The sequence below is a fragment of the Fulmarus glacialis genome, unplaced genomic scaffold (genome assembly GCF_000690835.1).
Source record: "Fulmarus glacialis isolate BGI_N327 unplaced genomic scaffold, ASM69083v1 scaffold4009, whole genome shotgun sequence".
Taxonomy (NCBI): Eukaryota; Metazoa; Chordata; class Aves; order Procellariiformes; family Procellariidae; genus Fulmarus; species Fulmarus glacialis.
Window position 1 is genome coordinate 4,261 of NW_009235173.1, and position 12,661 is coordinate 16,921.

Genomic DNA, 12,661 nt, shown 5'->3' on the forward strand with positions numbered 1-12,661 from the left:
TCCAGCATATCAAGGCCATGTTTGGGAACCCAGTGGCAAAGTACTGACATGACAGAGTGCAATCCCTGTGCCAGGGGATTTCCAGGGCCAGGGCCCTGTGCAATTCAGACAATAATGTGCATGGGGGAATGTGAAGTCCCTCTGCTGCTAGGACAGCCTAGGGGAAGACTATGCCTCAAGGAGGCATAGGCCTTTCACAGATGTTTTGGCGCTCAGAGGAGCCATCTGAGCTGAGCTATCCTTGAATACTAAGCTGCTCAGCATTTCCTGAGTCTTAAGTAATTTTAGTGGAGTTGTGCTTTAGCTGTAACCAGTAGCTCTTTCCGGTTCTGGCAAGCCAGCCCAGATATTTTTGCACTGCTTTTGAAGCGAGGAACTGCATCGGCTCCTCAGGAAGGTCTAAGAAATACATGATCTCCTGTAGGAATATAGGCAACATCAGTTCAGGGACATCGATGGAGCCTGAGGTCTGGATAAACTTGCTCACTTAATCATGTCTGCTTTAGGATGAGTCTAGTCTTTCCTTTCTGCTGATTAATGTGGAGTGAATCCCCAGGAGCACTGATAGGAATAGTGAAGTCAGCAATCCATAATTTGGAAATAGAAACTATTAAGGATCTCTCCTGTGTAAAACATGGGACAATCATATCACTAAACCTTTGCAAAAGGAATAATGAATCCTGTTTGTAAATAAGCTGGATGTTGCTGTTGGGTTTTGTTTTTTTCTGTTTGTTTTTGGGGTTTTTTTTAAACAAAGCAACAAGATAGAAAAATGAAAATTAAAATAAGCAAACAAAAGAGACTGGCTTTCCAGAATTTAAGAAAAAGCAGATGATTTCTATAGTATGTATCAACACATGTAAATACCTATTTGACAGAGTCTTTTTCTTCCCCTATATCCTCATTATAAATGTACATAGAAAAGTGCATATGTTTGCATACCAGTAACTTGCAGGGTGGTCTCAGACCTTGACATTCACTTCTGGAGAATACTATGTGTATAGCTTGCACTGTCACAATCTCTTCTGTATTTCTTTGTACCTGAACAAAGAACAACATCTCCAAGAGCAGTCAAGCCTATTACCTGTCTCCAGACAGGTAGATTCAATAACAATGGAAGTGCAGGCTAGTTGTGGGAATAAGCTAGGCCTGTGAAGTTCTGCATGTACCCTACTCCTGAGCAGTATAATGCAAAAGACTATTTAATACTGATTTTCTGATAAAACTGGGACTCGTACACAGGCTTGCAGCCTAATGCCCAGCTCCAGAACAAAGTGAAGCCATTACAGGATCAACTGGGTCATCATTCTAAAACTCCCACAGAAATTTGGTTCCAGAGCTGGAAACAAAAGTGTCTTGGCCTTGTGTCCACATTTACACCTGCAAATGAAATGGGCAGCCATGGTCCTGAGGAGATTGGCATGCATTCATATAACTCATCTCTCTGTCCCACCCTTTCCTTTCCAAAAAGAGGGTGGCCTCATCTGTACTGCTCATTATGATAACTCTGCTCCATGCTGTCAGCGTGCTTACATTTTGCCTGGGAAAGTTTTCGTCTGGCCAGAATATTGCCAAGCAACTTGCTAACCATGACTTAGCATGATTATGTGCCCAAGTGCCTCTGCGCCTGTCTTGGCCCTGCTTAATTTACTATTATGGAAGTAGCCTGTCATATTTAATTACAAAACACGAATGTATATTCTGGGTGTGTGGAATGTTTTTGGGGTTTTTTTTTGCAGAGACAATCTTGTGAGGGACAGATAAGATTTTAGTCTGACTTGGAAAAGCACAAAATACTTTTTTTTTTATTTAATTTTTTAAAATATAAACAGAAATACTTCTGGATACAACTGGAGAGACCTCAGAGATTAGCTGGACCACCCACCCTTCTGATGGGGTAAGCATTTCCCTTGTCCTCTTCTTGACCGCACCTCTGCTGGGAAGGCGTGCATGCTGCTGATGAAGAAACTGGAACCAATTAGACTTGTTTTATGGATTTTATACATATGAACAATTTGAATATGGTACGTTGTGCAAAGCTGTATTGTTAAGAGAGGAAGATACTGGGTGGGATACTATTGCCACCTCCTTACCCTCTTCCTTCCACCCTCCTTCAGAAATACTCATGAGGTCTCCAGCCATCACTCCACACAGACTAACTAGAATAGAATAGAATAGAATAGAATAGAATAGAATAGAATAGAATAGAATAGAATAGAATAGAATAGAATAGAATAGAATAGAATAGAATCCCTGATCACTTCAGGGCTGACCAAAAGTTAAAGCACGTTATTAAGGGCACTGTGTAAATGTCTCTTGAACACTGACAGGCATGGGGCATTGACCACCTCTTTAGGAAGCCTGTTTGAGTGTTTGACCACCCTCCCGGTAAAGAAATGTTTCCTAATGTCAGTTCTGAGCCTCCCCTGAGGCAGCTTTGAACCATTCCCACACGTCCTATCACTAGATCCCAGGGAGAAGAGATCAGCACCTCCCTCTCCCCTTTCTCTCTTCAGGAAGCTGTAGAGAGCAATGAGGTTGCCCCTCAGCCTCCTTTTCTCCAAACTAGACAAACCCAGCGTCATTAGCCGCTCCTCATAGGACATGCCTTCCAGCCCTTTCACCAGCTTTGTTGCCCTCCTCTGGGCGCATTCAAGGACCTTAACATCATTCTTAAATTGTGGGGCCCAGAACTGCACACACTACTCAAGGTGAGGCCACACCAATGTTGTATACAGTGGGATAATCACCTCTTTTGACCGGCTGGTTATATGGTGTTTGATGCACCCCAGACCGTGGTTTCCCCTCTTGGCTGCCAGGGCATACTGCTGACTCATATTAAGCTTACCATCAACCAGCACGCCCAGATCCCTTTCTGCAGTGCTACTCTCCAGCCACTCCTCTCCCAGTTTATACTTGTGTCTGGCATTCCCCTGTCCCAGGTGCAGAATCTGGCATTTGTTCTTCTTAAATTTCATGCCATGGACAACTGCCCAATGCCCCAGTCTATCTAATCTATCTGTGTGGGTCCTAGTGTGTGTGTGGTTGTGTGAGGTTACTGGAGGACCGGGGAGTTCAGGGACAGTGGCTGGGTAGACTTGAGTGTCCAAGGCCAGTTACTGGGATCCAGCATTTGCTTTTGATGATTGCCCAATGCTCCAGTCTATCTAGATCCCTCTGCAAGGCCTCTTGTCCCTCAAGGGAGTCAACAACACCTCCCAGTTTGGTATCATCAGCAAACTTGCTAATGGTGCATTCAACTCCTGCATCCAGATCATTGGTAAAAATATTGAACAGAACTGGCCCTAGAATTGAACCCTGGGGAACACCGCTGGTGACCTGTCGCCAGCCAGATGTAGCCCCATTCACTACAACCCTTTGAGCCCTGCCTTTCATTTAGTTCTTCAGCCAGTGCACCATGTACCTGCTCATCCCACAGTTGGACAACTTGTCCAGAACGATGCTGTGAGGGACAATATCAATCAAGCCTTATTAAAATCCAGAAAAAAACTACATGCACTGCCTTCCCTTCATCCACTAGATCACTAGGTGATCTTATCATAGAAGGATATCAAATTGGCTAGACAGGACTTTCCGTTTGTGAACCCATGTTGACTGTCCCTGATGATTGCATTGTTCTTTAAATGCCTTTCAATAGTACCTAGTATGATCTTCTCAATAATTTTTCCAGGTACTGAAGTTAGACTAACAGGTCTGTAGTTTCCTGGGTCTTCCCTCACACCATTCTCGTAAATTGGAATAACATTGGCTAGCTTCCAGTGAGTAGGGACATCCCCAGACTCCCAAGACCTTTGGTAGATGATCGAGAGAGGTCCTGCTGTAACATTCGCTCCTTCAGTACTCTGGGATGAATCCCATCAAACCCCATGGACTTGTGAACATTCAGCTGATACAACTGTTCCCTTACAATTTCAGTGTCCACAAATGGAAAGCCACTGTTCCTGCATTCATGGTCCTCTGACTCAGGGGACTGGGCAGCCCAATACTATCAGTATTATTAAAGACTGAGGCCAAAAAAGCATTGAATGCCTCCGCTTTTTCTTCATCCCTGTTAGGTGACCATCTTGAATAAGTCTCTGTCCAATGTTTTCTTTAGACCTCCTCCTGCTATTAACATACTTAAAAAAGCCTTTCTTGTTGTCTGACATAACACTAGCCAGTTTCAACTGAGCTTTGGCCTGTCATGTCTTTTCCCTGCATATACGAACCACAGCTCTGTAATCTTCCTGCGAAGCCTGACTTTGCTTCCAGAGATCATATAATTTTTTTTCCTCTTGAACTCCACAAGGAGTTCCCTGTTCAGCCAAGATGGTCTTCTGCCCCACTTCGTTGACTTCCAACACGCTGGAATTGCCTACTCCTGTGCATCTAAAAGGTGGTTCTTAAAAACTGAGCAGCAGTCATGGACTCCTAAGCCCTCAAAAGCAGATTCCCAGGGGACACTGCTAAGTAGCTCCCTGAATAGCTTAACATCTCTTGAAATCCAGAGTAGAAACTCTGCTTTCTTTCTTCTCCTTTTTACACCAAAAACTTTAAACTCAACCATTTCTTGATCACTGTGGCCAAGACAGCCACCAACCATCACATCTCCCACAAGCCCTTCTCTATTCACAAAAGGCAAGTCTAGGAGGGCATCTTTCCGAGTTGGCTCACTGAGTACTTGTGACAAGAAGTTTTCTTCCCCAAACTTCAGGAATCTCCCAGACTTGCTCATAACAGCAATATGGTATTCCCAGTTGATGTATGGGAATTTGAAATCTCCCATAAGGACAAGGGCTACCGATCCAGAGACTTCTCCTAATTGCCTATGGAATAACTCATCAGTGCTAACATCCTGGCTGGGCAATCGGTAGTAGACACCCACTACAACGTCTCCTTTGTTTTCTATCCCCCTAATCCTCACCTAGAAGCTCTCAACCACATCATCACTAACTGTAAGGGCTGTACAGTCAAACCTCTCCCTTACGTACAGTTCAACTCCTCCACCTCCACTGCTCTGCCTGTCCCTCCTGAACATCCTGTAGCCCTTCATCCCAGCACTCCAACTGTGGGACTCATTCCACCAAGTCTTACTAATACCAATGATATCACAGCTCTGGGAACTGACCAATGCTTCCAGTTCATCCTGTTTGTTTCTCATACTGCATGCATTGGTGTACAAGCATTTCAGATGTGCTCCTGAGCCCTCCATGCTCCCAGGAGCAGCATAAATGTTCCCACTAGCATTGCCACCCTCAGGCAATGCCATGCCAACTCTTGGCTTACTTTCAGCTCTTCTGTTGGTTTCCCCTTCCCCCATCGATTCTAGATTAAAGCCCTCTTCATCAATCCTGCCAGCTTACGAGCAAAGACGCGTTTCCCCCACTGGGACATGTGGAACCCATCAGGCCCCTGCATACCTTGTGCCTCGAAGACTCTTCCATGGTTATAAAACCGAAAGTTTTGGCAGAGGCACCAGTCCTGAAGCCAGGTATTGATGTCTTGGGATCGCCTGTTTCTTCCAAAGTCTCTCCCCATTACTTGGAGGATTGAGGAAAACACTACCTATGCTCCTGAATTTTTTAGCATTCTTCCCAGGGTCCTGAAATCTCTTTTGATTGACCTTAGACTTTTTGTTGCAACATGATTAGTACCCACGTGAAAGAGCAGGAGTGGATAATAGTCTGAAGGCTGTACTAAGCTCTTCTGTCGTCTGTTGTCATCCCTAATCTGGGCCCCAGGGAGGCAGCAACCTTGCCTGAAAAGAGAATCCGGTCTGCAAATGGGTGCTTCCATTTCACACAGGAGGGAGTCACCAATGACCATAACTTGCTGTTGTTTCTTCTTGGCACTGATCTTAATGCAGGTCTTGTTGGGAGGAGTTGGTCGATCTGACCTTGGCAAGAGCGCTCGCACAGGTTCCTTCCCTTCTATCTCATTATGCGCTTCGTCTGTGATACCCAGGGCCTCATACCTATTCTGTAAAGCTGTTGAGAGGGTAAGGAGGGGTTTGTCTTACAGCTCCTTGTAGTAACCTGCTTCCACCCCTCCCTATCCCTCCCTTGTGCCTTCCTCCTGGCACAAAATAGATCCTGGACCTGCCCCCATAGTGGCCATGCTGAGTTGGTTTGTGTGCATCGGAGATGGCAGAGCACAGCTCCAGCTGTGATAAAGTTGGGTAGAAGGGACTTCTACTTTAATGTTTTCTCCAAAGAACAGTGTCTTGTTTCTCTGTCTCATTTGTTTGTGTTGTGATTCTTGTCTCTGGAGATAAAAGATGGGGAAATAAGAGGGAAGAAAGTGTGGCTCTCTGATTTTAAGATTCTCAATGCCATGTGACAGGTTTGCATGAATTATGTTTTCTGTCACAACAGTTCTTACTTGCAGTCTTTAACAGCTCTTCTTTACAGGGTCATACTTTGTCCTGTTTAGGGTGCTGTGCGGCACGTGCCGTCAGCAAGTTCAAGTCTTGTCATAGACATGGCAAAGAGAAGGGAGGGGAAGAAAAAGGCCTGTTCTGTATTGTTGGGATAGTTGAAGACTGAATCCGTATTTTTTTTACTATTTCTTCTTCCTTTTCTCTTCCATATATCCATTATAGTGGGATGAGGTAAGTGTCCTGGATGACAAGAAGCGCGCGATCCGAACCTTTCAAGTCTGTAACGTGGCTGAACCAGGTCAGAATAACTGGTTGCGTACTCACTTCATAGAGCGACGTGGAGCCCACCGAGTCCATGTCCGCCTCCGTTTCTCAGTGAGAGACTGTGCCAGCATGCGCACTGTGGCCTCTTCTTGCAAAGAGACTTTCACACTCTACTACCACCAGTCAGAGGCTGACATAGCCTCCCAGGAACTGCCAGAGTGGCATGAGGGCCCCTGGACCAAAGTGGATACTATTGCAGCTGATGAAAGCTTTTCCCAGGTGGACAGCACTGGGAAGGTGGTAAAGATGAATGTTAAAGTACGTAGCTTTGGGCCACTCACCAAGCATGGCTTCTACCTGGCCTTCCAGGACTCAGGAGCCTGCATGTCCTTGGTGGCAGTCCAAGTCTTTTTCTACAAGTGCCCAGCTGTGGTGAAAGGATTTGCTTCCTTCCCTGAAACTTTCGCTGGAGGGGAGAGGACCTCACTGGTGGAGTCACCAGGGACGTGTGTACCAAATGCTGAAGAGACAAGCATGACTGGGTCTTCAGGTGTTCGATTGCACTGCAATGGAGAAGGGGAGTGGATGGTGGCCATTGGACGATGCACCTGCAAGGCTGGCTACCAGCCTGTTGATGATGAACAAGCATGCCAAGGTGAGAGACCCTTTTTCCCCACCCCTTAGGCAGCCACTTCTTTGTGGTTCTCTGTGTTAGTAGTATTTGGCATTTGCCAAAAGTTCACAGAGCTAGGAGATTAAATCATTTCTCACAGAGAATGCTTACTAGCAGCCTCTTCTGACACTTTTAGCCTCAGACTGGAGTTGGAGTGACCACTTCTTGGTGCTAAGGACATGGTTGGAAACTCCACTCAGGCCTTAGTTCAAGCTGCCACCAGAAACAGCCTGTTAGGCTACATATACAGAATTAGCATGAGTTGTAACTAACCAGCTCTAACATAGTTCCACTTCTTTACCAAGAGGCAACAGCGTTAAAAGAGAGATGCCACACGGAGCAAAGCTGAGCTCAGAGCTAATACACTCTACCATCCTAACTACTTTGGGCCCTTTTGCTAGTGCTGTTGGAACTAGTGATAAAAAAAGGAAAGGGGAAGTGGCAGCAGCCTGGTCATGGGACAGGGAACACGCAGCAGGGATCTATGAGCCTGGCTCGATAAGAAAATAATGGTATTATAAGTCATAATGGTATTATCATTACCTCTAACGTGCTCTCTGCCGCGGGGCCCATGGTATTTTCTGTGAAATGCTTGTAGGAGGAAGTAGAATAAATTACGTATCACCCAGTAATGGTATTGGGCCAAAATCTGGTCAAGCCTGAACACCCGGTCTAATGTAATGACTGTCTTCCTATCTCAAGCTTAAGACAGTCCATTAGACCAAACTGCTTATGTATGTTTATTATATAATTTTGTGTATGATGTTCTTCTGGTGCTTCTTTGGTTTTAATATGCATCTACTCAAGATCTCTCAGTGATGTAAAATGTTGCTGCACCACACTTAGTACTCTAAAAAATTAAATGTAATGTGGAACCCAGTTTTGGCTGCAGACACAATTTTAAAGTTGGATTGTAATTTATTCAAATAAGAGTTCAACTGGGATGTTGAGAGTACTGGTTAACACCAAGTGCAAATGCAATGGATAGTTAATGGTTGTCAATATGTTACCTTAAATTCCTGTTTCATGAAGTGATGGGGGTCACGCAAAATCACTTTATTAAAATACAGTTCATTGTGCTGGAGACTTACAAAGCAATTAATATTGATAAGTGCTTTTTATTTGTTTAAGCTTTGAGAATGATTAAAATGTGTGTGCCTTTTTATCCTGCTTATCCTGAAAGAAATGCAACTACATTCATATAGTGCTGCTCCTGAGACAGAAAGCTCAGACAGACATAGAGCATTGGCATTAGCTATATGGCACTAGCTTGTTGTCTGCATCAGTACCATGACTAGTTCACAATCCAGGTAAACTGCCAGTAAATAATTTAGTATCAGATAGTCGTTTTAAGCACTCAAAAAACACGGAAATTAGGCTTGGCAAATAAAAATAGGGATTTTTAAAAAATCTATCTTCCCTTTTTTGTGGCATTCAATGAAAGCTGATACTCCCTTGCAGGCCCATTATCACAGAAGCTGGAGATAGATGAAAATGGTAAATATTTTGAGGAATAACTGAAATAATGACAGTCTATCAAACTACAAAACATTGTTCCCATCATTTACTTCCTGAGATTCCATGAGCAGTTTAGAACAGCCAAAGACAATCAAATAATGAACCTTAATGTTAGAAGGTATTTTTTCTCCTCATGTTTCTTGTAAACTCCTCTGGCTTGATCACCATTTCTGATCTCTTCTCCTGCTAACAATATGTAGCTGTCCTGTCTGAATGGAGCCACGTTCAGCTAGCGTAGTTTGTCCCCTTGCTTGGTGTTTCTTTGCGTGGAGTCCTTTCCAGGACTTCTCCTCTGTATGTTCTCCCTTCTTCCTAAGAACAGAAGTACACTGTGATATAGAGTTGCTACAGTGTTCTATATGAAATACAGAAGAAAAGCAACAGCCCAAGGGCAGATTTCTACTGATGATCCTGCAGAGAGCTCTTCTTTAATAAGACTGAAGACTGAACCAAGGATAGGAAGGAGAAGCAAGTTTTCTTCTTACACTTTAGTAGAAGAGTGTGTGGGCATTGCCTTCCCCCTCACCATATGGAAGCCTGTGGAGTCCTTCCTGGACCAGCTGTTACCTCTTTATTTAGAACAAAGAATCTGACAAGAACCATTCTGAGCAGATAGATGGAAAGCCCTTTTTTTTCCTGCCCCCTACCATGAGTTAAGATACTTTCTTTCATTAGTTTCGTAAGACTGCCTGCTCTTTCCTACTATATGGCCAATTGCTCCAGCTAAATAGAAGGGTGAAACAATATCCTTTAGTAAGTCCTCTAGGTGATGTGGGATGTGGTTGTGTCTGGGATTCACTTTTGGCTTTATCCAAGTAGACTTTTTCTCATGCTGAACAGTCAGAAAGGAGAATGGCAGTTTACAGAGAAAAAGGAAGGTTGGGACCTTAGCTCCTTTTCCTTCTGTTGATGTATACACACAGGGTGCCTTGCTTTGCAAGGTTTCCTGCAACTCTTAAGTGTTTTTCCACATAGGAGGCCAGAAATGGAAAGTTCTGGGTGATTAGGCCATCCTAGCCTACTGGTTCCCAAAATTCTGGACTGATTGGCTGTTCTCCCACATCTTCTCTCAGATCGACAGATTCATTACTGAAAACAGTTGTTCCTGGATTCCATCCCCACAAACCATTTTAATGTACAACAATATAATGTGTTTCTTGGGATTCACTGCCCACTACTTATCATCGCCTTTTAGCTAAAAGTCACATGGGATTTAAGTTACCAGATGCTTTTGAAAATAATACTTGGAATTGATGACTGAGACATTTTAAAAAATATTTCAAAAATGACAATGTGGACAAAAAAGAGAAGAAAAATGACTACTTGATAAAGTGCTAAGCTGCCTTCCAAATGAAGAAGGAAGGTGAGCTCTTAGCTTCACTGAATCACTGAAATGGAACTATTAATTTAATAATAAATTATTATTAATAATTTATTTTTTTTTCAAGTCCAAATACAAATTAAGTCCAAGTCAGCTTTGCCAATCAAATTCCATGTCTCTTTTTCTACTCAGTCCCACAGCAGTATCCAATATGATGTTTGTCCCACATCACTGATAATGTGCCATTAGTGTATCAGTATACCCCTACATCTGCTATTACCCTTCAGCTACCCACCTGCTGTTTCTGTAACTCAGAAGACTGACTTTTTTCCCTTTATCCAGCTTTGATGTCTCAGGGATTGTCCTGGTTTCAGCTGGTTAAATTTCTTCCTAGTGCTGTGTTTTGGATTTGGTATGAGAAGAATGTTGATAACACACTGATGTTTTTAGCTGTTGCTAAGTATGGTCAAGGACTTTTCATCTTCCCATGATCTGGCACAAGAAGCTGGGAGGGAGCATAGCCAGGACAGCTAGCCCAACTGGCCAACAGGGTATTCCATACCATATGACATCATGCTCAGTATATAAAGCTGGGGGAAGAAGAAGGAGGGTGGGGACATGCGGAGTGATGGCATTTGTCTTCCCAAGTAACTGTTACGTGTGGCGGAGCCCTGCTTTCAGGCAATGGCTGAACACCTGCCTGCCAATGGGAAGCAGTGAATGAATTCCTTGGTTTGCTTTGCTGGCATGCGCGGCTTTTGCTTTACCTATTAAACTGTCTTTATCTCAACCGATGTGTTTTCTCACTTCTACCCTTCCGATTCTCTCCCCCATCCCACAGGGGGAGGGGGGAGTGAGCGAGCAGCTCTGTGGTGCTTAGTTGCTGGCTGGGGTTAAACCACAACAGGGAGGGAAGATCACGGGACTATAGGAGAAAAACATAGATGGAACCATATTTAGAAAGGGATGGAGTATAGGGAGCTATTTCAGTCATGAGATTGGGGGCAGGTCTTTGCATCCTTGTTGAAGTCCCCTTGTTGGACTTGGACTGCTGATCCCCTTGTTGGGTATCATAGTGTGTTGGGTTTACATGGCAAGGTTCTGGTAGTGGTGGGGGCTGATGGAGTGGCCTCTGTGGCAAGAGGGCAGGGGCTATCCCATGCCAGATACAGCTTTTTCCAGACAGCTCCGCAACAGACCCAGCACAGGACAGAGCTTAGCCCATTAGCCATGTGTGTATCACCTCTGTACAAACATATTTAAGAAGGGGTAGAAAACACCAGTCAGAGAGAGGAGGAGGGAACAGAGAGAGTGAGAAACAGCAGAGGGAACACCAGGTCAGAGAAGGAGGAGAGGAGGTACTCCAGACACTGAAGCAGATATTCTCTGCAGCCTGTGGAGGATCCCATGCTGGAGCAGATGGATATTTCCTGAAGGAACTGTGGCTCGTGGAGAGCCCACATTGGGGCAGGGGAAAAGTGTGAGAGGGAAGGAGTGACAGAGAGAAACTGTACACCCATACCCTACCCTGTGATGTTTGGATGGAGTAGAAGAGTTTGGAGTGAAAAGAGTTAAGCTGAACTTTGGAGAGGGAGGAGGAAAGGTGTTGTTTTAATGTTTGCTTTTGTTTTCTCATTATCCAAATCTATTTTAATCAGCAATAAATTAAATGAATTTTCCCCAAGCCAGGTCTGTTTTGCCTGTGACAGTAACTGGTAAACAATCTCCCTGTCTTTATCTCTACCCACGAGCTTTCTCATCCTATTTTCTCCCTATGTCTTGCTGAGGAGGGGGAGTGAGAGAGTGACTGGGTGGGCATTTGGGTGTTTGCCAAGGTTAACCCACCACACAGCTTCTTCTTCTCTCTTCTTTCCCTGGATGTTTCTGAGAGTATTGAGGAAGCAAAATATCTGTCTGTCTTCTGTAGTAGCTGTAACTGGCTCTTCTTCTGTAGGATGCAAGGGTGTACGAAGAAGTCAGATGGAAAAGAGGATTCCATAAAATTGCCCATGTCCTGTGGTTTGTAGTCCCTTCTTGCAGATTGCAGAAGAAATCACATCTGTATTACAGATAACTGCAGGAGCTAGTAACTCTGCACACAGCTGTTTAAGGCCTCATTTGGGAAGGATATTACATGATTATTTTTGTGTTCCTTCTTGTGTTATTAAAAGATGCCCTTCCTCACCAGCCTGGATAAACTTTTTTCAGTGTGTGAGGCTAAGGAAATGTTGAGATTTATGTTAAAGCATAAGCTTCAGTAGTCTGCTAAAATATGCATATACTATTAGCAAAAAAAAAACCACAATAAGCTTTTCTCAAATTTTAATCACTTAAAAGATGCTTCCTTTAAAACCATAGAATAATTTACATTTCAGGGACTTGTGGAAGTCGTCTGCTCCAACCCCATGCTCAGAGCAGGACCAAATTGGGTTAGGCCTATTCTAGTCTAGTTTTCATTATTCCTAAAGATGAAGATTCCACAATGTCCCTGGGCAACTGTTCCAAT

At 44.0% G+C, this 12,661-nt stretch overlaps 1 protein-coding gene across 1 annotated transcript; it reads left to right on the forward strand.

Annotated features, from left to right (window-relative positions):
* Positions 1–1,836: 1,836 nt before the first annotated feature.
* LOC104082696 (ephrin type-B receptor 5-like) lies at positions 1,837–7,298 on the forward strand (the record flags this gene model as incomplete). The annotated part of the gene is made up of 2 exons (XM_009585914.1): positions 1,837–1,897; positions 6,602–7,298. A coding segment is annotated over exon 2 (526 nt), but the record flags the coding sequence as incomplete, so codon positions are not given.
* Between the last annotated feature and the right edge of the window lie 5,363 nt (positions 7,299–12,661).